Source organism: Lissotriton vulgaris, unplaced genomic scaffold (assembly GCF_964263255.1).
Source record: "Lissotriton vulgaris unplaced genomic scaffold, aLisVul1.2 SCAFFOLD_219, whole genome shotgun sequence".
NCBI classification, from domain to species: Eukaryota; Metazoa; Chordata; class Amphibia; order Caudata; family Salamandridae; genus Lissotriton; species Lissotriton vulgaris.
In genome coordinates this window covers 2046013-2072552 of record NW_028246735.1, presented here as the reverse complement: position 1 = coordinate 2072552, position 26540 = coordinate 2046013, and the positions used below count along the sequence as shown (strand labels likewise).

General features: G+C 45.1%; 1 protein-coding gene across 12 annotated transcripts in view; it reads right to left on the bottom strand.

Moving 5' to 3' along the window:
* The window catches only part of LOC147665765 (butyrophilin subfamily 1 member A1-like), a 523821-nt gene that overhangs the window by 107460 nt on the left and 389821 nt on the right, over nt 1-26540 (bottom strand). For all 12 annotated transcript variants that reach the window (XM_086949524.1, XM_086949523.1, XM_086949526.1 and 9 more), the window contains 2 exons: nt 18939-18959; nt 18181-18207 (listed from right to left, as the gene is read on the bottom strand). In XM_086949524.1, the coding sequence (XP_086805650.1) occupies nt 18181-18207; nt 18939-18959 (48 nt within the window). The remainder of the gene's footprint in view (nt 1-18180; nt 18208-18938; nt 18960-26540) is intronic.

Genomic DNA, 26540 nt, shown 5'->3' with positions numbered 1-26540 from the left:
CTGTGAGTTGGGGGTTGGAGTAAAGGATTGCGTCATTGAGGAGATCGCTTCTTATGTTGTCGCTTTTTTGGTTAAAGAAAGCAGAGAATTCTTCACAGGAAGGTGTAATGCCCATGGTGCTGATTGTCTGGGGTTGTTCTTTGGATTGTGTTCTGATTAACTCAAACAATTTCCTTGGGCGTTTTTTTGCTTGGGCGAGCTGGAGGCTGAAGAAGTCTCTTTTTGAGCGTTTTATTTTCCTGAAGTAGGCATTTCTCTGCTTCTTCAGGCTTTCTAGGTGCAGTGTAGAGGGGTCTGACCTCCAAGTGCGCTATGCCATTCGCATGGCCCGTCTATCCTCATTGAGGCTCCCGTCATACCATGGGTTGGAGATCTTGGACGAGACTCTTTTCAGTTGCATGGGTGCAGCCTCATTGATTATTGTGGACATAGCATTTAGATAGTGGTCAGTCAGGAGTTGAACGTCCGTAGCGCCGGACGGGGGAAGTAGTAGATTGCAGCTGTTAGGCGGTAATGAGTTTGGGTTGAGTTTTTTCATGTCCCTTTTCCAGACTTTGGGCTTAGAGGGTTGCAGTGGGTTAAATTTAATTTTTTCATTGATAAGGAAGGAGACAATATGATGATCTGACCAGTCACAAGGTTGAATTGACTCCAGTTGAATAGCGTCCTCTTTGGCGATGATAAGGTCGAGGAAAGCACCTTTCTCATGAGTCGGGCTATTGCATATTTGGGTGAAATCAAGGGCGTTGAGGAATCTTTTGAGGCTATTAACCACTGTGTCACTGCTGTCGTTCCAATGGAGATTGTAGTCGCCAAGGAAAACTTGGGTATTTTGTCGTCCTGAATTGGTGGTTATTGTGTCCATGAGTTGTTGGCAGAAGGAGAGCTTGTCTCCAGGTGGGTGGTATATGATGTGAAGTGAGCAGACCGGTTTGCTTTCGCTTATGACATCAAGGCAGAGGTATTCACAGGAAGTAAGAGAAGGGGCGGACGCTTTAGTAACAGAGAGATTGCTTCTGTAGATACAGGCAATTCCACCGCCTGTCTTTTTGGGCCTGTCAAGTCTAATTATACAGTAGTTGGGGGGGACTAGTATATCCAATATAGGTGTAGAGGTATCTGACAACCATGTTTCAGTCATAATGGCCAGATCCGGTTCCTGAGACATGATGAGCTCGGCGACCCCCGCTGAATGTTTTTGGGCCGATCTGCAGTTGAGAAGTATGCATTTGAGGCTAGGGGCGCAGAGGGTGGAGGCAGGTTCTGTTCTGGACCGTATTCATTTTGAATCTGTTTTAGCACTTCTGGTATTACCGCCATAGACGGAACACCGTGTGTTTTTGTGTAAATGGAAGCAAAGACTGTACCCCAAGTATCGCAGTCCTCCACGTGTGGTGCGATTCCCATAGGAAGGCAGATTGTCAAGATTCTGTGTTTCTCAATAGGGGTAGTATCAGGAAATACTGCCTCTATTTGAGTGATTTTCTGTGCTAACCAGAAAGGAATTTGTTCCCGTTTTACGGGTGTTTTACCAAGACATGACTGTATGTTCTGTGGTGTAATTTTATTAGTGTTACCCTGATGAGGGGTCAGCTGTGGTACATTAATAGCTGATTGGACTGTTGCAGTCCGCATTACATATAGGACTAATTGCCTATGTATTTTTATTAATGTTTTTAGCTGTACTAACAGCTCTTCTCTAGACATTTTTGCAATGTCAGGATGTGGTGTGTAGCTGGCTAGAACCGGCCACGTTGCTCCTGGTCTACCTAGTGGACCGAGTCTGGTAATATGATCATTATGTTTTAGGGCGCCATTAAACCAGAGCAGGTGCTTTTGGAATTTTAGTGGGATTTCAGTCTCCTCGAAAGGAGCGTACTCTTCCGGAGGTGCCTCTATTTTGTAATAGTGAAACTCTTTTGTTGTAGCGTTTGCCGCTGGAAAGTTTATCCATGAATAGAATACCTCTGTCTGTCGATATTCGTGAGCCTCTATCACGAAAATTACTGTACCACCTTGTGGTGTCAGTCCGTTCTCTATAAGTTTTAACGTTATAGATTTTCTTAAGTGGACCGGGATGATAATTGCATCCGGGTCAGTGTGTTCGGGACCCTGCTGAGTCGCATCTGCTGCGGCCCCAGTGGTTCCGTTTTCTCCTGGCATTGTATAAATGCAAGGTTTGCAGAGTAGGTCTCCAAGGAGACAAAGATTAGGTGCACAATATTTTGGAACACTGTATCCTTCAACGTTGAATAAACCAGAGCTTTACATAGGAATCTCTTCCTACTGAGTTCGGGCAGATTTTAACCTTTCACCCACTCCAGACGTTTATTGGAGTATATACGGGAGAAAGGGGTCTGTGTGAAAAATGCACAACTGAGTTACTCTAACGTCTTGCGTTAGTTTATCGCCTTACCAAACGTTGGGCGCCCCACGTTGGGCGCCATGTAGTGTAGTTCCTAGTTTCCCACTAGGCCCTGCGCATTGGAATAACATAAACAGTAGTATCGACGTAGAAGTGCGGATCTTCCAGGCCTCTACTGACTATGCTAAACTTAATTGGGTTTGTTACCAACTAGCTCAGAGGTCACTGGAAACTTTCTTCTCTGCATAGGAAGTGATCAGCTTCCCTGGCACAGACAAGAAGGGATTCAGTTTTCCAACAACCGTGCAACATGACAACTTTGCTCCTCAGATCAAGAGTCGATCTCTAGGGTCGTGTGAAACAATAGACAGTTATTTCACTCAGTCAGGTTGGTGCAGTTTACTTTCACAATATGTAGAGAATAAAGAGACGGGCGTTTGTCAATAAAGGGTTAACATTTATTGAACAGTCTTTCTTCTCGTACAAGAGAAATGTATTGCCACAATTGCAAGACTTGTTATGATAAAAAGTACGTACAGTAAGATAAGTATTGCGAAATAATACTGTAAAAGCATTGATATGGTTTCTTAGCCATACAATGGTTTAAAAGTAATAAAACATATATACATTCATATATACATTAGGCTAAAATACTCAACTGGTGCTTCTAACTACGCCTACCCCAGTGTACCTGACCTAAGCCTAATACGTGGGAGGGGAGTAAGTAAGTAGCTTTAAGTTAAGTTGGTTTTGCCAAGGTTTGCTTCAAGAATTCACACTAAGGGTTTAGTCAACACCATGCCTCTGAATAGAATGATGGAGGTCTGGTATCTCCTTCAGGGAAACTCGGTATCCCAGTCACCCGCAAGGGTAGACCAGAAACGCTGGAGCTGGATTTCTCTGCAGGAGAAAGGCAGCGTCTCTCTTCAGCGCGTCGAGGAGGAGGAGGGGGGACAGCGTCCGCGGGCAGCTGGCATCTGCTGGGCTCTTCGCAGAGGGACGGCTGTTCAGCTCCTAAGCTTACCACACCATCGTTCGCGCTTTAGCAGCGATAATGGTATCAGCAGCTTCGTCAAGCGACGGGCAACAGGCTGCAGCAACAGGGGGGCTCTTTGCTTAAGGCAACGTTGGTAATATTTATACCTGAAAGGTGGCTGGTTTGACGTAGGTTTGCTGGACATAAGACGTCAATTAAAGATGTCACTAGGAAGTGATAGCTATCAGTTGCTCATTAGAGTTCCATTACTAATCAAAGCACAGCAAGCGGGGTTTCCCAGGTTTGCTGAGTTTTTATCTTGTTGAAGAACTCGGAGTGTTAATCTAGGAATCTCAGATAGTGACTTCTGCTCTGTCATTGCACTAATTGGTTGCAAAGGAAGTGGCAGAGAACTATTCTGTAATGTGGCTCCGTTCGTGTGAGGCCAGAGATGACTTTCTGAATATTGTACTTGAACGGTTATGCCAATATAGGGAATAAATGGATTTATAGCCGAATAGGGGCATAAGGTCACAGTATCGATCAGGATCCTAGATAAGCACGCAACAGCATCAAAGGGATTTCTTGTCTGTCTACCAAACCTCTCTTTCAGGGCATCGGTCTCTGCCCGTGAGGTTGCTAGCTCTTGTTGTACCAGGACCAGTGCCTGTAGTATGTCTTCCAAGGTGGCCATCTCTAAGGATCGACCCGACCAGATGGAGGTATTCATGGGTACGTGATTCTGTCACGGTCAACAGTCTCCTCAGGATCAGGAAGATGCTTAAAGGGGTCCACCTCAGTTTTCCCCGCACTCTGGTAACACTATAGTATACAGAGCACTGAAGTAATCAGGTGAGGGAATACAGGATGGGGTGGGAACAGTGGTGGAAAGGGATACCTGAAATGAGAGAAACCAAACATTAACTCATGTCTTTTCCTGACTACTCACATATATATATATATATCTCACACGCAGCCCCCATACAATTCATACATACCGTTCTTTATCCACCCCTAGTTGTTGAAAGAAAACATATGGCAGCCTCATCCCAGAGTGGTAGCGAGAACTCCAAGAACCAATAGAGGATAACACCAACAGAAGATATCTCGAGGAAAGTTACTAGAAGATATCACTTTGGTTCAAGTTCAGTAAACAAACATAAGCCAAGGAAATGACAGAAACGATCTCCGAAGTATCTGCTTAATATCAACAGATCTTAAATGAATACTTTGATCTCCCATAGAAGGGTATTAGACAAGTTGCCCCACCGTATCCCGCCAGGAATACAGTAGCAATCAAGAAGAAAACCTCCCAGCCAAGAGGTTTCAATGGACAATGCCAACAAACAACACCAGCCCGGTAGGAGGGGGAAATCCGGCGTCTCCTTACCTGTCCGCCAGCACCATCTCTGTTTTGCAGGGAAAAAGAAAGGAGGGGGCAAATCCGGCGTCTCCTGACTCTCCCTATAAGGACAACCAAACTCGGCAAGAAGGAGGGGGCAAATCCGGCACCTCCGAACTCACCCTACAAAGGAAACAGAACTCTGCAAAAGGAGGGGTCAAATTTGGCGTCTCCGTAATTGCCGGAATTACGGTAGAAGTACCAGGGGGCGTTCCCGTTCAGCCGAACGGAACGCAAGGTAACCTCCAGGGATATTGAAGACAGCAGCCGCTGTCTTCCCATAAGTGCAAAAGATAACAGACCGCAGCCACGGTCCAGGAACACACCAACAACTCCGCGGGAACAGGGCGTCCACCTCTCTTCCCAAAACTGCCAAAACGACAAGATCACGTACGACGCTCCACTGCGTCTTCACGTGTTAAATGCACTTCCGCCTTCCTCCCAGAAGGATGGCCATCTGGTAGACATACCAATACAAGGTAGGCACAGTTTGAACCCTGACAATCGGTGTCTTTTCGTGTCGGGTTTCATCGTCGATTCCAATGGAGAGCTGCAAAGAAGTACTGCAGGCGACCAGAGGAAAAGTGTCCGGGTGGATCCAAGGGTTGATCGGAGATGTGAAGAACCTGAAAACAGAGTTGAAAGGGTCTGGTCCACTAGCCAGTGACCAGGGCGGCGATAGGAAGATGCCACCAGATGTCGGGTTATTTCAGGTAAAAAGATGAAGTTTGTCAATCAGACCCGAGGACCAGGAGGCGTCCACAAAGACCAGATGCTAGATTCAAGCTGTTCCATGAAGGATCTAGTTGACTGCAGTGTTGGTATCTGGATTGGACCCAACAAGCTTTGGCAAACCCAATCCACGCAAGCTGTCAAGATTGGCTTCAGTGCAGACCAGCAAGGTCTGGGGTGCTTATCCTTTGCAGGGGAGCTGGAGCAAGTCTGGAGCAACCAAGAAAGCAAAGTAGTTTTAAGATCCTGGGGCCTCACTAGCCAATGGAATAGGCACTGCAAAGACATGTTAAGCTGAAATGCACAAAGCAGGCCTATGGGACACTCGTGGAGTGTGGGCCTCTGAGCTTCAATGCAAAAGGTGCTCAGGGCTGGGGCTGCAAGCACTCCAATGCACAACTTTGGGATACCTCGGGAAGTAGGTGCAGGTTGCAAAATGCTGGATGTCCAGGAGTTCCGGTCTCACGTCTCTCATGTCTGCCACAGGTCTCAGCTTTTCTGGGAGGGCAGGTCAGCATCAGAGATGCCAGGAAGTCCATGTCCTGAGTCACAGATTCTTCAGGATACAGCGGGAGACTCAAAAATGCAGACCGGCAAAGATGCAGTTGGTGCCTGTTTGAACAGGGTGGTCACTCCTTGACCACAAGGGAGATTTCTTCCATCTTCCAGTCGATATGAAATGTCAGGGGTCCAGGATATATGTTGCAGAGTTTCGTCCAGGGTAATCTAAAGTCCTAGGGACTGGGGTTATATACTTATAGCAAGTTTAGGGGTTGGACTAACTCTAAGGTTCCTCCTACGGGGGGACCTGGGGAGGGGGTGGTTACACCCCTTTCCCTTTGCCCAATTTCGCGCCAGAGCTGGGGCGGAGTGCCCCAGCAACCGGTTTGAACTGGGAAATGCATGGAGCACCATGTGTGCCCCAGGCAGTGTCTGAAAAGCATTCACTGAATGCAACCCACACTGCCCCAATACACTAAAGCCTATCTGGGGAGGTGATAGCACCTCCCTGGACAGGAAACCTATTGTCCAGGCCTCCCCTGCCGGAGTTTCAACCAGCAGCAGGAGGGCAGACTCGTGTCTCTGACAGCAGCATCCATTTTGTGATGCTGGGGCTCTGTTTAACTTCTACCGGGTATACCAGTAACTACATGTTTTCTCCCTCTAGAAGGGTGGAATGCTACCCCTGCCGCCAGAACTGGTGGGGTGGGGGGGTAGTATTCCAAAGTGTTTGACACCTCACACAACATGTTTTGATAAAACCAAACGAAAGTTAGTATTAACCGCGAGGATTATAATGCACTTCGCGCCGCTGTTTTGAGGACTACTGCCATTTGCTGATTGCTGCAAGGAAGACCTGGGGGGCTAAGAGTCCGCCACCCGGAGGTCCACTGCATCGGCCATATTTGGAATTGCCGCGGGAGAAAGGAGAACTCTGCTACAGGACTTCAAGTCCCAGGAGCCCGTGTCTGCCTCACCTGTGCACGAGGCCCGCCCACAGCCCTACATAACTCCTCGCGGCACCAGCTGTGCGGATGCCGCTTCGCTGTTTTGAGGACTTCTGCGTTTGCTGATTGCTGCAAGGAAGACCTGGGGGGCTAAGAGTCCGCCACCCGGAGGTCCACTGCATCGGCCATACCCGGAATTGCCGCGGGGGAAATGAGAACTCTGCTACAGGACTTCAAGTCCCAGGAGCCCGTGTCTGCCTCACCTGTGCACGAGGCCCGCCCACAGCCCTACATAACTCCTCGCGGCACCAGCTGTGCGGATGCCACTTCGCTGTTTTGAGAACTTCTGCCGTTTGCGGATTGCTGCAAGGAAGACCTGGGGGGCTAAGAGTCCGCCACCCGGAGGTTCACTGCATCGGCCATACCTGGAATTGCCGCGGGGGAAAGGAGAACTCTGCTACAGGACTTCAAGTCCCAGGAGCCCGTGCCTGCCTCACCTGTGCACGATGCCCGCCCACAGCCCTACATAACTTCGCGCGGCAGCCTCTGCGCAGAACGCGCATGCCGGGAGAAGCCTGGGACAAGGGCGGGCCGTCTGCGGCCGTCCGAGGCCAGAGGAGGTCGGGCCGGACCCTTTCTCTTAGACTTCATGTTGCGATATAAGGTACTTCTGATACATACTTGGGACGTTTGGACAATTATTACCACAGTTGCAGACTGTTGTGTTTGTTAAACGTAAAAGGGCTTCACCTTCCCTCTGAACCACCTGGTAATTGAACAATCTTGATGAAATTGTGAACTGGCTACACCTTTAAATAACGGTTTAACTACTGCCAACTTTACTGCAAATTGAGTTTTCTCTGCTATCATTGACCGATTTAAATACGTTTATTAATTTTCCCAAATTCTCCTACCATCTGAAAATTGGTATGGGGAAGAGAAAACTACCAAGCCCAAACCCAAGTAGTGGAAAAAGGCCCCATATTGAGACCCAACAAACATTGCTAAGCCATTTAACTGGAGCAATGGGGGCATTAGATAAGCAAATAAATTCAGTAGTGGAGTCCCTAGAGGCAACCTCATCCAGATCCAATGAAGATGTGACTCACTTTGAGGTCTCATCCGTCTCAGGACATATCTCCACACAAAAAAGTCAGCTAGCGCGTGTGTCCAACACAGTAATGATAACATCGACCCAATCGAGTCTGACCAACCATCCCAGTCCCTTCGAAAGAAACAAGGGCTTCCTACATCTTTACAAAATCCCGCTATCGTTACAAATGCGTCACAGACTGAAGCCATAATTTGTCCGGAAATCTCCCCACTGAAAACCAGTTCCACCCATAACATCAAGAAAAAAAGAGGTCCAATAAAAACCCAAGGGCCAGGAAACCATCTGATACACAGGGTACCGAACCAAAGAATTTAGTACTACTAATAGAGAGGCTCAACCTATATCTAAGAGTCAGGCTAGACCAGATGGATAAAAGATTGATATCTATTGAAGAACACCTAGGAAAGGTTAGAAATCAACCAATCACAGCTTCATCACAAACTAACATACTTGATATAAACTGTCCCAACCCCCCTCAGATCCTCAACCACGTACCAAATGAGAATAATAGACGTGTTTCCAACCCGCCTACTGCTGTTCAGGAAAATCGTTTATCCAGAAGAGGTGATTTATTACCCACAATAAGTTTAACTGACTCAGCAGCTCTGACCTCACATAACTTACTCGCCAACCCAGCAAAATACTCTGATAAAAATGGCACTGTGGGTAGGACAATCACAGCCCCAAATGAACATCTTGACCTCCCCCCAGCAGCTACACCATATATTATTGTACTGGCAAACGTTCCAAAGATAGAACCTCTGGCAAGGGAAGGTTGGGAAACATTGAGAAATAAATCACTAGAATGGCTGGGTAAGAAAACGGGCCTAACAGACCATCTGTTTAGAGAATTTAAAATGGCCAGAAGGGTAAAAAGTGTAGGGTCTCGAGGAGAAACATTCACAGGTGACTCAATTGTCCTGACCTTCCGTTCCCCCCACCTGGTAAATAGAGTGTTGCAACAGAGTGGAACAAGGGGTATTTCTAGTGATGAAATAAACATCCTCCCACTAGGCTTTTTCTACCTCCGGTAAAGGGGGTTATGGGAGTATCGGGGAAGGTTAGAGAACCCTTAAACCAATACTATCCACCCAGCATACCAATAAGGAACAGATTTGAGATTTTTTCTGGACTAGATGAACTCGATTGACTCACTCCGCTCATCCTGGGTGAACTCCCCACCATCCCCTTAGAACAACTCACAACTCCAAATAATAGTGGCTGTGACTCAATCACCTCCTGCCTATCAAGGAATTTCCCCATTGAAACCACGGGGAAACCTAGGTGGGATGCCTAACCACATGGGTATTTCGAAACTTAATGACCAAATACATACCACCACCCAACTAACCCCCTTACAAGTAGCCAAAGACAAACCAAAAATAGCCATACTTTTTTGGAACATCGCCGGACTGTCTTCGAAGGTAAATAATGACATCTGGCTTGATTTTATTCAAAATTTCAATGTCCTATGTTTCCAGAAGACTTGGACTATCATAGACACCCACAAAGAAGGGTTTAAAACCTAACTCTCTCCTGCACAACCTTCGCCTTCTGGTAGAGCTAAGGGTGGGTTATCCATCTACGTATCCAATTTCATAGTGACATCTGAAATTAGTATCATAAGATCTGAACCCAACTACCAAATACTAAGCCTTCGTTTGAATAAGGCCGACACACTCCTCGTAGTAAATTTTTATAATAATATCCCCGAGGGAAAACTTCTGGCCACAATACGGCAGATTCATCTTTTAATACTGCGTGCACCAGTAGTGGTTACAACAATATGGGGTGGCGATTTTAACCAACGTCTATGTAAACATAGCGACCAAAATATGTGTGGCATATTAGATGAAAACGATCTCCCGATAAACCATTTCTCCCACTCAGTAATCGGGAATGCCCTAAACAATACTCTTTTTGAGTTAGACCTGGGCCTGGCACACAAAATGAAATATCCCTTAACCCCTATCGCCCCCACTTTTAATGGAAGAGGAAGTTCAAGTACGATAGATTTCCTTTTTTATCTCCTGTACAGCTAAAAAATGCATTATCAATTCAGCAACGCATGACATCGCAATAAGCGATCATTACCCAAACGTATCACCTTGACTCTACTCCAGAAACATTCTACCCAAATCACAGAGAGTACCTTAGACCAAAACTGGTTAACCCTGGACCGAATAAATGGCTATGCACTTAAATGGGAGAAAGCTCATCCACTAGCCATAACTTAAATAGTAGTAAAAACAGCTCACTTGGCCATAGAAAAGTGCCTGGACTTAGCCTCATCCAATGTGGAAGTCCTGAAAAATTTTGCGGTGATCACAGATCAATAAAGGAATCACTTTTATCAAATCTAATAAATCTAGGTCAAATAAGAAAGGCTGGTTCAACAAAAGATGCAGAAGGAGCTATTCAACTCTGAAAAATGCACTGCAAAAGCCAGTAAGAGACCCTCAAGAAATTAAAACAGCTAGAAAGGAATATCATTGGGCCATAAAGGATAGAAAAATAGAACTCAAACGAGACGGCCAGAGGAGCCCGCGGCGGGAAGGAGACGGTGGCAGTATCTCCGACCCGCTTGCCGGTTAGCATCGCTCCAAAGGGTCTGTAATTTACCTGATTGAGTTGTTGGAATTTTATATTTGAAGCTGCACAGAATCTTTTAAAACGTGTAATTTTTAAAATTGAAAGCGCATTTCCCGCACTCACCCAGCATACATACCAGCCTTCAGTTTCACTTGTGTGCCTCTACAGGCGCTTAGAAGCGCTGGTTGCCGCCTCCCACCTCCCATTGTTGCAAGGGGGTGGCAGGCATTAGCGGCACTTCCGGTCCCACTAGGAGCGGTTAGCGCTCTAGTGGCTGCACAGAAGGATATTTAGCCCTCGCACCTTCCCGAGCGCGCAGCGATCGCGCGCAGCCCCGCCTAAGACCCACCAAAGAGTTGCCTGTCTGCGCCCGTCCGCGCCAGGAGGGGCCACAGGGGCCATGGACTCTGCCCCTGTTTGTCCAGCCTCTACAGGTATGCTCATTCAACATATAACATACTCTGCCCAAGCGCTATTACACCTTAAGCCTTCTTTTGTATGCTCTACCAAAATACAATGGCAGACTGTAGAGGGAGACTTTTCATGTTTACAATGCCACCGCCAAGCTGCCAATAGTAACATCCATTTGGAGGCAGACACTACCTTAGAGGGGTTGAAAAGTTTCCTTTTAAATGTTCGCTCCTTACCCAAACACCAGCATCAGGTCTGGGATCTAGTTAACTTAATTCAGCCAGATATATGTTTCCTTACTGAAACGTGGATGAAGCCCCACACTACCCCTGCTATAGCAATGGAGATCCTATCTGGATATAAGCTCAAACACCTTGACAGAGAAGTAAAAATAGGCGGTGGTGTGGCAATAATACATAAGGATGACATAAAGGTCACTATACTTGAGCAACACCGTAACTTACAACTAGAAATTATGATTTTTAAAATTCATCTAACCAGTCACACCTCCTGGAAAGGCGCTTTGGTTTATCGTCCACCTGGACCAAACCCTGATTTTGCGCTTACTCTCCAAGAGATTTTAGCTCCCCATCTCAAATCTAAAGAAGATTTTATTCTCTTGGGAGATTTTAATATTCATGTCGATCAGCCAGCATTACCTGAATCCTGTTCTTTACTCACTGATCTACTAAATTTAGGTCTACAACTACAAAACAAAGGACCCACACACCAGGGTGGCCATACACTAGATTTAGTTTTTTCCAACAATACTAAACTAATCTGCTTCCCTACAAGTGAGATTCTATGGACAGACCATTTCCTCTTACAAATTAAACTACTCACTCCAAAGAGACCTAACAATAAAGTACCATCTCCCCCTACCTGGCGTCGTCAATGGCACAAAATCTCAGTTAGCAACTTACAGGAAATCTGGATACAACCTACCATACTGGCAGGGGACACAGCAGACACAGCGTTGGCTAAACTCAATGACTCTATCAAACGAGCCATTGATATCCTGGCCCCTCTAAAACTACACAAAGAGTATCCTTCCTCAAAGCAGGAAAGTTGGTAAACACAGGAGTTAAGGGAAGAAAAACAGAAATGTAGGAGAGCAGAGAAAAAATGGAGAAGGAATAAATCTGAGGAGACTCGAGCAATTTTCCTACATGTCCAATCAATATATTATAAAAACATTAAACAAGCCAGGAGACACCGCTTAACGCAACAATTAGCAGAAGCGGGCAACAGTCCCAAGGAGCTCTTTAAAATTCAGCAAAATTTTGTCAAGCCTGTCGCATGTGAGAGCTCTGATGACTTCTCGCAGGTCTTATGCGACGATATATCACTATTTTTCGAGAACAAAATAAACACCATCTATGAAAGAATAGTGGCAGCTAACAACAATACGGATAACACCAACAAGTTCCTATCTCTGACCCCCCCAAAGCATAACACACATTTGCTACTATCCTTTCCTCCTATTGACAAGACTGAGCTCCTTCCCCTCATCACCCACATAAAATCCGGATCTCCTAATGACCTCCTCCCTGCCAAGATGGTTGCCCCTCTGATTTCTCTCTTGGGACCCTCCATACAGAGTGTTATCAACATCTCTCTTAAGGAAGGACAGGTCCCAGAAGACTGGAAAAGAGCGGTGGTAAACCCAATACGGAAGAAAGCGGCATCTCCATGGACAGACCTCTCAAACTTGCGTCCCATCTCACTCCTGCCCTACTTCGGCAAGATAGCCGAGAAGCACGTGAACACCTATCTATCAGAACATCTATAGGCGACGGAAGGCCTGGACTACTCACAATCTGGGCTCAGGCCTAACCACAGCACCGAAACAGCCCTTCAAACAGTGACCAATAATATCAAAATGGCACTGGATGAGGGCAGTTCTATGATTCTCCGCCGCATTTGATACGGTGTCTCACACGGTGCTTCTCGACCGTTTAAAGGATGTAGGTCTGGAAGGAGTGACTCTGTCCTGGATGGAAAGCTTTTTATCTGGCCGCTCCCAAGAAGTAAGGCTGGGCTCCCATAAATCCATCCACAGGGAGCTCAATAAGGGAGTGCCACAGGGCTCTTGTTTAAGCCCGACATTATTCAACGTATATGTGGCCCCCTTAGCCAACTCAGCAAGATCATTTGGGTTCACCCCGGTGTCATACGCCGATGACACCCAACTCCTCTTCCCCTTCAAAAATCTGACACCTGCAATAAAAAGATCTTTTGCAGACGGAATGAGGGCAATATCCAAGTGGATGTCATCAAACTGTCTTCACTGCAACGTAGGGAAAACAGAGGTCATGTTGTTTGGCCATGCAGCAACATACTGGTCGCCTGAATGGTGGCCCTTGGAATTAGGACCTGCTCCCAGCCCCAAGAGCACGGTCAAAAACCTAAGAGTACTTTTGGATCAGACACTCACTTTTAAGGACCATGTAAATCAAGTGGCCAGCACCTGCTTTCGGGCAATTGGCATGTTAAAAAGAGTGTTCCCTTATCTACCAGACTGCCACAGAAAAACACTTATGCAGGCGTTAGTCATCAGCAGAGTGGATTATTGTAACTGTCTTCTGTTAGGAGCTAATGAAGGTCAACTCAAAAAGTTACAAGTGATCCAAAATACAGCAGCTAGGGCTGTCCTTAATGTGCCTTTTAGGACTCCCTCTCGACCCCTGCTGACCAGACTCCATTGGTTACCAGTGAGGAAGCGAGTACAGTTCAAAACTCTATGTACCATTCATAGAAGTATGATAGGTGAAGGTCCAAAATATCTGGCCAAAATCTTCCAGCCATATGCTCCTGGACGCTCCCTGCGCTCCAGTAAGCTGGAGCTTCTACAGGTACCCAGAATAAAGAAGTCCAGACAAGGAGGCCGAGCGCTGGCACATATGGGACCTAGGCTCTGGAACACCCTCCCTCTAGAGGTGCGATCTCTCACCAGCCATCTAGCTTTCCGGAAGACTCTAAAAACACACCTATTTTCCAGCAACTGACTGTCCCCTGGCAATAAGCACTATCCTCCCTGATCTAACATCTGGAGCTATATTCTTACTGGCAAAGCGCGGAGATACCCCTCCGGGGGTCTATTCAGGCGCTATATAAGAATATAAAATAAAATAAAATAAATCTTTGGAATCAACTCCGTCAAAGCAGCACCCTAAAAAACAGTGCTGCCTTCTGGGCCATTGTTAAATCTCCCTTCCTCATCGATGAGAAAGACTTCCCTAAAATTGACATAGCCATAGATGAAAAAGCCTGGGTTGAGTACTTTAGGAAGACGTTCGCAAAGGACAAGGTCTCAGGGCATGGTCAGGGTGAAACACCTTCCGAGAAACATACGTGTGTATACCCAATACTTCTAGATATTACACATGACAAATTAGTCCGGGCATTAAAAGCCAGTTAAAATGGGAAGGCCCCTTGCCCGGACGCGGTACCAATCGACTTTTTAAAATCCAATTTAGATCTTTGGACTCCAATATTAACCAGGGTCCTTCATGCCTCTTGTTCCGAAGGACTCCTGGAATCATGGTCAAAGTCGATCCTAGTACCCATTTTTTAAAAAGGGGATCGTCAACAAACATCGTGCTATCGCCCAATCTCGCTGCTGGATTCCTTAGGTAAAGTTGCGGGTCGAGTTATTCTCAACAGAAATACGTTAGCGCAAAAGGCGGGGCACTTCACATGGCATATGAGTCACGCAAAACTCTGGTCAGTCCTTGTAGAAATGGGGGTAGAGCAGAGGCTTGTAAACTTTTTGCGTGAACTATATTCAAATGCCACAGCTAGAGTGCGGTACGGGATGAACGGCTAGCTTACCGCACTGTTTAGAGTGGAGCGGGGGTGAGACAGGGCTGCGTCCTTGGCACCCTTTCTCTTTACACTCTATACCAACGGCTTAGAGTGGGCCATGGTTAAAGGGTGCCGGGACCTTCCGCACATCAACGGCCGCCCGATCCCGGCCCTGCTCTACGCGGACGACACGGCGATACTTGCCCGCACCCCCATAGAATTGCAAAGAGCCCTTGACAGATATGCCTCTTTCATGGCCAACTTGAATCTAAACATCAATATCAAAAAGACTTTTGTCATGTCCTCTGGAACTAGAAAGAAAGGAATAAAAGGCATCTTCCTGAAAAATGAAAAACTCGACCATACTGAAAAATGTATTTAGGGATCATTACTGACCATAAAATCACCTGGAAACCAGCCATAGAGTCCAGGAAGCTTCTCTTTATGAGAGCCACCTCCACACTGGAATTTCTTAACTGATAAATAATTAAATCGTATTCCTTTATTAAGTTCCTGCTTCCTCAAGTTTGCTTGAAAATGTATAATTTGTCCACAATTTCCCCTCAAAAAACCTGTAGGTTGTTCGGGCTCGCTCGGTACGCTTACTCGCCATTGTGCAGTACGACAATAAGTTTACGCCTCGCCACTTTCAAATGTCACCAGCCGCCACTGCTAAGACCATAGGTCTAACTTTGCTACTAGTAACTTTAGTACTAGTTACTAGTTGAAAAGTTACTACTAGTAAGTTTACTTGTAGTAAAGTTACTAGTAGTAACTTACCATTGTGAATACCGAAAAGTAATAAAGTTAAAATTTTGGTCTAACTTTACCTTTGTGAATCAGGCCATGATGGTCTCCAGTACTCTATTTGTTACATGTTTGTTCCTTATATATATATATATATCTCCATGGTGAACTGTTTGCTTCCCCACTTCTGAAAGGATAGGGAGGATGTAACAGGCTCTGGATGCTGGACTTGAGCAATGGAGGCAGGAGCGTAGGTTGTACTGAACATTCGATGAAGGAGTAGCACCTGAATTACAATTAAATACTGGCAAGAACCAGTGAGCAATAAAAGGTTGGACATAATATGGCTGTGTCTGGGTGTTTTAGGCTGTAACTGTAAATACCTGTTTCAGGCATAGAGCGGCTGTATCTGGGCATGTGATTACTGAGTCTCTGGAATATCATGTTGATACCCTAGTTAAACTGTAGGAGGCTTGAAAAAGACATTGTGCCTTACTAACTACTAATCTGGCTCTTATTATGCAGTTCTTAATATTTATGTCAATTCCTGTGATGGCATGTGGTCAAAGGTCATATGAAGTCATTTTCTGGGATGACTGTGGCCAAAGGTCATATGATGACAATTCCTATGATGTCACTGAAGTCAATGAAGTCAAAGGGCAAGATGTCACTTCTGCTACCTCTTGTATTTTGGAGAATCAAGGTCTATGATTCTTCTGTTAGCTCTTCCTACAAGCAGATAAGATAATTTTCAGAGCTCAACTAACATTGGGTTTAGATATTACCTGTCACAAGAGGAAGAAAAGAATAAAGGTAAATGAAGGCACTAGATACATTAAAAAGTATTTACCCAACAACTGGTCTTCTTTTTCATAATGAAGAATTTGTATTTGCTGTTGCCTTTTTTCTCCACCAGAAAAATATATTTGCTCTTGGGGAAACCCTTTCATGTACACAACCCCATTTTTGCCAGAGTTCCAGGACCATTTCCACTTTCCAAAGGGAAGCTCTCACACACCGAAAATAAACAATTGTGAGAACACTTTGACAAATGCTTGTTCTTTTTGCTTAGAGACCACGCATTGCAAAGAGAGTCTGCATAGGTTGAAAGTTGTTTTTTGATCAGATATAATTATGATTGATGTAACAATATATAGTTATGATTTTTTAAATTTTGTGTTTTTAAATAGGTGCAATAAAACTGTGTCAACAATAGGAGAGACTACTTATTAACCGGGTCCTGATGAAGGTGGTCGTATAAACTGTTTTGTTAACACCGAAACACGTCAACGCTTTGTGTGTTGAGAGTTATATCCAAGGAACTTTTGTGGTCCTACCTAATTACTGAACAGTGGACCTCTAGACATTCTATTGATTCTTGTTGGGATAACTACCCTATGATATTTTTAATGTTTCACATGTCATTTGTCTCTCAATATTTTAACAAGGAGAATTTTATTCTATGATGAACTATTGATAATTAAAAAAAATACATTGTTTTTGTAATAACAGTTATAGATTCTATCTTTGTGTTTTTACAATTGTTTTCTGGGTCAATGTTTGTGATCAATGTGAGGTATTGAAGTGTCTTAATAGTTGGAGGTAGGAATATTGTTGAGTGAAATTCGAGAAAAATATTTCTTTTATCTGGTCCAAGAGAGCTTGCTTTGATTATTACCTGTGGTACCCTGTCTCTTGGATAGTGGGGTCACTCCCTGTTTCTCTATATATGGCATGAACAGCAAACAAAAACAGTACATTATAAAAAAAAAAGATATTGGGTAGTCGGTACAATAGTTGTAGACACTTTTGACAATGTCCATATTGTGCTTTGACGTTCACAAGAAATTTGTTTCTGTGAATTTTAGTGAATTTTATATTTTTTCAGTTGTTTATTTGCACATTTTACATTCATAGTTCTAACAAAAATATTTTGGAGCCTTGTGGGAAAAGAAGTCAACATGTTTTGCCCTTTTAGGCACACAGGCCAGGGGCTTTCTCAAGGCTAAAAATCCACTGTCTGTAGGGCCATGATGTGCTGCATAATTCAGGGTGGAGCCTGGAAAGTTGATTGAGTGTGCTCTGAAATGTACCTTAAAAATTCCATGTATTCCTTCAAATATAAGTACATCAACAATGACCCAAAAGTATTGTGTGCTTTAAAACCCTGAATAATGTCCTTTTTCTTACAGATATTTGGGAAAGAACGTACGTACCAACAGTTCACATTTTTAATGATTGGACATAGCCAGGGGCCATAACTCTCTAAAAATATACTTCAGGCAACTGGCATCTAGTCATGGAAGGGTTTCCACATTTTAGAGCTTTAGACAAGAAGCCACTAAGGTTCCTGATTATGATGCCACAGAAACTGCTCCCAAGCTTGAAAAAATGAACTGGGATCGATGTTTTTCTGTTAAAGTGACAGCAAAATACCACTTAAAGAGATCATAACTGCTATATTGAGAGAAAGACCTTTTTTCTTTTGGGAGAAGGTCTGTGTATACACAAAATCAAATTAATATGAGTTCACTAGAATTTTTTTTATATAAGATCCAGCAATTCTTGCTCAATTTATAAACTTACCTTTTGCTGCTTTTATTAGTAAAACACCTATCAGAGAATATATAGAAAATAATATTATAATCTTGTTTTGAGGCTGTGCAATTGATTTCTACATTGCCTATCACTGAAACTAGACAGATAAAGGAAAACCCAGAAAAGGTTGTATTGACTATCTGAGAGTTTCTTTTTTAAATATTTCAATTACTTTTTGCAAATCAAAATGTCTGAAATGTGATATTCATAAAATATTTCTGTTCATATAGCCATATATATTCGACACTTTTCAAACAAACCCATCATGTTTACATTAAGTATACCTTTCTAAAATCCCTCAATCATTGGCATAGTATTTTGAAGTATATCATATCAGTTGCCTTGCACCATAATGGTTAGAAGTCTGTAAAATAGAAATAAATTCAATTTCAACGCAGAATATAAAGAGGTTTCTAAGATATGTAATAAACAATATGTGCAGAATTTATAAATCTTACAGCTATTTTTTAAACACTCTACTGTCATTTTCACATTATTTCTTTTGATATATCTGCTCTGACATACAACAATAGGTTATGAATTTCAAAGCGGGCATTTCTGAAGATTTTCAAACTGGCGTCAAAGAGCCTTTTTTGTTTTGTGTTGCTGTGCAGAGTAGGCATTGCCTTACTCACTGGATAGAGGACTTCTGTTGTTGTATATAGGAGACATAGTCTAGCTAATAGTCTCTCTATAGAGCAAAATATAGTTCTCCCCCACTCTTCGTTCAATGCAATATCACATACCTTTTTCCTTCTGGAGAGTGTCTGAAATAGGGACAACAAATGTGTTACTTGTGCAGATTTTGTACTCCATTATTCACAATTTCATAGGTAAAATTCCAAGAGTTATTTCACGCTTGAATATTACGACAACAATGTTTAAGGGTAATTCTCTGAACTCAAGCTATTCACAAACATTGGGGTATGATGTTAAAAATGATGAGATTGAAACTTCCCACCACAATGAACATTTTACAGGCAGGGTTAAACAGAACAAATGAATCTGCATTTGGAACATTACAAGACCTAAACAGTGTGCACCATCTCAGGGACTGTGAAAGAAAATTGTGTATTTGCGCAAAATCAACTTACATGATGCATGCATAAAATTGCACCTAGAAACATATTTTGTAAAATATTATGAAAGATTGAAATAAGAAAAGAGCTATACATGACATAAATAACACACACAATGAAATAATGATACTCAGAAATAGGCCTGGGGGGAGCTCAAGGAGTTCTACTAACAAGAATTCTGTAGATCGGGCCAAAAACTCAGCGGGATTCTGTGGAATCCAACGTGTGGGCGGAGATGCTCAACAAGCCCATTCATGCTACGTTTTTGACATTTGTATCTCCTAAAGGGGAGTAATTCTGTTACGGACTGAAGAGGCTGGAATCAAAATAACGTCTCTGCAATTAATTACCTCCCAGACCATGAACTACCACAAACGCAATAGATTACATTAGACTTGTTGCAGTTGGTTAACTCTTCATGTGTGGTAATTCTTCCCATATATTCAAATTTGTCGCCTTCAATTGAATACACGCACGAGGTACAATTTCCGCATCAGTGATGCCCTTTAATGGGGGGAAGGGACGAATGCTCTGGATAGAGTGCTTGGGTTTCTTCACTTGGGTGTTTGCTCGCATCAGTTTATCTTTAATATTTTTGGGTAATATGTATCAAGCAAAAATGCAATTGCAAATGGTGAAATTTGCACAATTTCATCATTTACGATCTCAATATCGTAGTGTTCAATGTAGGGAAGAAAAAACCCACTTGCAAAATCAGGAATCGCAAAATTTGCAATTCCCTATTTGTGCACGCATTTAGAGGATCGCAATTTGCGATTCCCTAAATGCCATTCTAGTAGCCATCGCAAATTGTGATATAACTTTAAGGAATCGCAAATAACCACCAACTTCAAGTTGGTGGTAATTTGCAATTCCCTAGAAAAATACACTTTTTTCATTTTTAGGTCTTGCGTGTGTTGCAGGGCAGAGCCCTGCTCCGCCTCCACAACAGATTTCGTAGGAGAGGATTTTCAGAAGAGGGCTTTTCCATTGGCCGGCGTCATCGTTTATGCTAAATGGTGGCCTGCCGTTGGAAATGAGGGTTTTTGGTTGCCGCCCTTTGGCTTGCGATCGGACTGGGCTCCCTGCTTCGCTGCTGTTGTGAAGCACTTTCTTACCTTTAGGGGGCCATGTGTTTAACCCTCCGACGCTCATGACGAGCTCAGCTCATCATGAGCACGCGAGAACCGTGGCTCATGACGAGCTGAGCTCGTCATGACCGTTAGAACACTCATACGCGGGGCTAATTCCCCTGCTGTGCTGGGCGTTCTAAGGAACGGGCGTGGTCATGATGATCTCAGCTCGTCATGAGCACACGAGAACCGTGGCTCATGACAAGCTGAGCTCGTCATGAGCACTGGGGCACTGTGCGCGGTCCCCCTCCGCCCAGCACGGCAAGGGAATGAGCCCCGCAGCCAAGGGGTTAAACGCATGGCCCCATAAAGGCAAGAGATCAATGCTTATTTTCTCTCTAGCTGGGTGAGGAAATGGCTCTGATGAACTTTGAACTCCTCAATATAGGGTACATGTACACATCACAACGGAAAAATACATCGATTCATAGGTCCGAGGAGGACCGAGCCCTCAGTCGGAAGAAGCTCTTCTTTTCAAATATGTGTCTTCCAGGCGCCTGAGCATTGCAGGGACGCGCGGAGGTTCAAGAATCATATGCATATTGGAGATGGTTCTTGAGATGGTTCTGGATGGGGTCTGGGCCTCTGGAAGTGGAACACCGATAACTGCAACTCCGGCTGAACCCCCCGGGCTGTCTTAGGCTCGAGGGACCGGTGAAAACTGGCCGTGCTCACTGGTTTTCGCATAATCACGTCACACAATGAGAGCGTGATATAGGCACGCCTGCCTCGGGGTCAGTCCGTATTGTGGTGTTGTGGGCTCTAGGCCCACATACTGCTTAAGGAATGACACAGACACCGTGGTTGTGATCACTCAACTGGCCACAAGCACGTGCACCTGGGCCCATTTATTAGCCGGGTCACATCACTCGTGACGCCGGTGTGGGGTGTGTGTGCCCACTCCCATAGGGGGAGTGCTTAATAAACCAGTGCCTGTTGAGACACTAGAACGTATCTCGCCGGACACAACACGCATATCAATACTTATTGTTCGGCACGTACTCTCGAGCCAGGCGAGCGCCCTGAAGCTGCAGTGCACAGCGCTGTACAAAACCGTCTAAACATAAAGCACTGGAATGTAGATGGTTACAATTGTCCGTCGCCATTACTGGCTTCTCTATGCCTCCCAGAGCGCTTGGAAAAAATACATGAAATACGTAACTGTATCAAACTCTGCTGAAGACACCCACAGTTTGTGGGTTTAATATCAGAATTCCTTTGCTCCACACATCCAATCTTGCCTCAGGGCTGAAGCCTTGAAATGCTCACTCACAACAATTTCATCAATTTTATGAACGTGGAAATGATGAAAGCCTCGCCTTCTTAATTGGTGCTATAGTCCTGGACATCCAAGTGCTGTTTGATGGCGTTGCTAAGGAATACCAGGAATTGCGCTTACATTTTATTTATTTCCACGTGAAACAGCCCTGCCAGGATTTTTATCCCGTCTCCCTCGAGATACCCTGAGGAGTGAGCGGAAGGCACTATAACCCACCGAGCTATCGCTCGATGTATTGCCCGCAGCAAAGCGGGATCGAAATTTCTGAGGACCCGGATACCCAGAAGCGCATTGTTGAACCCCGTCTTCAAGGCGCTGTAGCTTCTCCCCTACTCTGTGTAGGAATACCTTCACAACTACTGGTAACGAGGATGGGATTGGGGAGGAGGACGATACGTTAACTAAGGGCCATGAGGGTGAGACCCCAATCACTCAGCAGGATTGCTAGAGAGGAGCCCCACACGCTAGAGGAAGGGTGAGATATTACTAGTGGAAGGAGGGGAGAAGGCTAAGATGGCCGTCACTAGGGAGGATTCTGGTTCCCCATCACTGGGGCGGTGGTAGTGGAGGGTGAGATCTTAGGGAGCAGGATGACACGAGGGAGCAGGGTGAGACACCGCGATCTCTGGCCTTTCAGTAAGAACCGCCATCTCTCTGCTTAAGGTGATAGCATTATCCATTCTACTGTGGTGTGGGGTGTAGAAAAATGAAAAGTGGTTTTTGAAGTACGGTTTGGGGGGGCAGATGACGAGGCTAAGAGACAATTCGCGATAGGTTGCCCCGTAGGAATGGCGCCAGGATGAGAGGTGTGCTGAAATTTAGGGTTAGGTAAAGGATGTGGGGTACGGCGGTCTCCCCTTGGGAATAGAAGAAAATAGGAATATCATAGTTATCTGTTACATTTTCCCCAAACAAGATGGTCAAAAATTATTAAAAAAACAATATATCATGTAGTGGATTATTTACGCCAAGATTAATGGCCGGTTATTATCTCAAACTGATTAAAACGTTCAAAAATGCAATGATCCGGCTCTGACTCCCGGACTAACCTTTTCGATCTATCCCTCTGCACCACCCTGGCATGCATGTCTCACTCTCACACACATGGCTCGATGAGCGACATCCCTGTGAGATATGGACCTCACGCACTCCCTCGGGTAAGGGTCTCACTCACATTACACACGATTCGAAGGCCGACATCTCCAGGAGCAATGGACCGCGTGTCATCCCTGGAGGTTGTGGTCTTGCATACCCAGTATCGGATGTCTGACATATGTAGGAGATGTGGACCTCACGCCATCTCTGTCGGTAGAAGTGGCACTCACATACCCAGGGCTGGGTGTCTGACACATGTAGGAGATGTGGATCTCCTGACATCTCTGGGGTGGGTGCACTCACGTACTCAGGGCAGGGTGTCTGACACATGTAGCAGATGTGGATCTCTTGACATCTCTCGGGTGGGTGCACTCACGTACCCAGGGCTGGATGTCTGGCACGTGTATGAGATGTGGATCTCAATCCATACACTGGGTTCGATAGCTGACATCCTCGGGATCTATAGGCCTTGCGTCATCCATGGGGAATAAAGCCTCACATACCTGAGGCTGGATGTTGCACATACGTGGTAGAATTGTATCTTACGCCATCTCTGGGGGTAGGTGTCTCACTCACATACCCGGGGCAGTGTGTATGGCACACTCAGGAAATGTGGAGCTCGCAACACCCCTGAGGGCTGGGGGTGTCTCATACCAAGGGCTGGATGTCTGACATATGTAGGAGGTGTGGAACTCACACCTCCCGTGGGAGCTGAGGTCTTCTCTTACATAGGACTAGATAGCTGACATTCTGAATAGATATGGACCTGGGTCTCACACACCCAGGGTTGCATTTCTGGGATGTGCAGTAAATGTGTCTCTCACGCCTCGCTCCCCACGGGGAGTTGCAGTCTCACACACACACACACACAGGATTCGATGACCGGCACTGTCGAGAGATATGGGTTGGGGTCTCACTCACATAGCAAAACCAGGCGCCATCGCCAAACAAGCATTTGCAATGCAATCGGTCTCGCATTTGTGGAAGTTTGAATTTTTGGTGTTGTAAATGATTTTGTTATTGCATTTATGTTTAGTTGTTTGGAGTGGAGTGGATGGATGTTGTTTGAAGTGGAATTATTAGTTGTTAAACTGTGTGAATTCGGGTGGAATTCTGTGGCATGTAGAGTCTTTGTGTGTTGTGTATATGTGGTATGGTGAATACATGGGGTGAGAGCTGTATAAAATACATAGAAAGTAAGAATGAGAGGGATAGGTAGTTTGTGTATGAAGAGGTTTAGCGAAGGAAGAAAAGAAAGGGGACAAAAAAAGGAATTGGTGAACAAGATGGACAGGGAGTATGAGGAGAAGAAGAGTGGGGTTGAGGTGACGTAAGTAATGAAGAGAAGGGAAGGAGGTAAGTAAAAGTGAAAGGAGTGAAGGAAGAGAAGGAAGAGAAGGAGCGAGGAATGAAGCGACTGTAAGCAAGTAATATCTGATGAGAAGGAAGGACATAATGTGTTAGAGCGTGGATGTAATGGAGAAGAATGAGAGAGAAAAGAGGACTAGAAGATTGTATCATAGAAAGGCAGGAAAGGAGTGGAGTGGAGGCAGAAGGAGGCCAGTAATGCTGGACGAGTACTGTACTTCATACTATGATTTTTGTTTTTAGGCTGACATATCGGTTCTCCTGTTCTAAATCTTACTTTCACAGAACTTAAGCCCAAGTTTAACTATATGCCATGTCTAAGCCCTGTTTCTGAATTTGTTTTGAGATCAGAGCCACAACATATAAACCAGCAGACATAGTGGAACTATAGAAACTGCATAAGAGACAAAGATATTGACAAATAAATATCCCTAGAAATTAGGTTCTAATCCACAATTTAATTTAGCATTTCATGTATGTCCTATGTTGTCTAAACTTAGAAGTGATAGGTGAAAACTCAGGAAGCGAGCAGCAATGCTGTGGCCAAGCGTCCTGTTAAATTTGCAGTGCCTCGAGGATAATTCCTTTTTTAGCTAATTTACAGCTGTGTTGGATTATGGGTATTTTGTGACATTCATTTAGAGGTAATGTCTACAAGCACTGCTCACTTCAATGACACATAGGTGTAGTTCAGGAGTGCATAACAGGTGGTGCAGTGACAGGACTGCAGCATTTAAAATGGTGAGTGCCCCAGAGTTGGTATTTACATTACCTATGAGTAGGGCCACTGAAAATATGAGTTAGGGGAGGTCCAAATTATGCGTTAGGTCTAACTAAATTAGGCACAAAGAAAAGGCAAATGCTGCAGCATAATGCAGTACATTTTGTGTTAGTATTAACTCTTATCGTTGGCAATTTTACAGGTTAACACTACCTCATTTGGAGCAATTTTGACACCCAAAAACAACGAGTTGAGGCAAACCTGGGGGTGCCAACAGCTCTTGAGATCAGCCGGAACCAATGACTGTTTCTTGATGAGGAGGGAATATTTTTGAACTTTTGCCTGGTTCAGAGAAAGAGTTGTATTCAGTCCAGCACACCCCTGCACTGCTGAGAGTTATGCAGGGCGTGTAATGTTAGTAGGGCGGTGAGCGCCTGCCGGTCATCTCCCATGGGCTCAGTGCCACGGGGCCTACCGTGCTTGGGTCAGTCCTGCCCTCTTCTCACTGCTCCTCACCCTCACTGCTAAGCACAAGACTGTGGAGTGTAGAGTAATCTGTGGTGAGACGACGAGCATCAGGCAGCAACATTCGAAAGGGCCCAGACTTTAATGGAGTAACAGGAGCACCATTGAAAGGAACTTGTACCCTCTGTGCCATATAAGATATGCTAGACAAGAGGCAAGAATGTGTTTGTAAATCCTTCAAAAATGGTCCATGTCCTGCTGCCTGTGCTCATCCTATGCAAGATCCTTCTCCCGCCACCCCCACCCACTGAGGCATCCCCAACTTGCCACTACCTCGAGCCCACCCCCACCCAAAATTCGACTCAAACATTTGAACATGAACAGAAATGGTACCAAGTCCCGTGGGGTATACCCATAAGGGGTCATCTGAGGTGCACTACCGTCCACCCCCATTCCTCCCACTCCGTGCAAGCAAGCCCCTTATGTCTCTGTCCGGAGGGGAAGGGAAGAGGGGGGTGGGTGCCTGGCATACGTTACCACCGGTAGTCCGTACCCGTCCGTGGTACCCCTCGAAATCGTTGCAGTCTCCATAGTCAGTAATGACATCAAGTCTTGCCGCGAGGCAAGGACTATGTCTCAGTAGCGCGCATAAATCCAGGTAGCAAAGTGCAGCAGTTTTCCTACTCAGAACTTGAGTCATTCTGATTCTCAGCACCTGCAGCTGGTCTTCCCCGTTTCGGCAATGTCTTAATGTAATCCTCGACCTGTTGCGGGTTGATAAAGAAATGTTGTGTACCTTGATGGGTCACCCGCAGTTTGGCCGGGTACAAAAGGGCATAGTCAATTTGAAGGTCTCTGATTTTTTTCTTAACAACAAGAAATTTTCGTCGTTGTTCCTGCACCACTGGGGTAAAATCAGGATAAATAGAAAATGTCACTCCATCATGCGTGAGGTTCTGATTTGCCCTAGCCGCTCGCAGTGCTGCATCTCAATCTCTATAGTTGAGCAAGCGCGCTATGATGGGTCGAGGCAAGGCTCCAGGTTTGGGCTTGGGTCCAAGCGATCGATGAGCGTGCTCTACGATGAACTGGTTTGAGAAGGCCTCCGCTCCCACCGCCGCGACAAGTATCTTTTCAATGTAGAGCACCATCTTCCCTGTGTTGGTTGTCTCCGGTATGCCTGTGACGCGAATGTTTTTCCGTAGGCT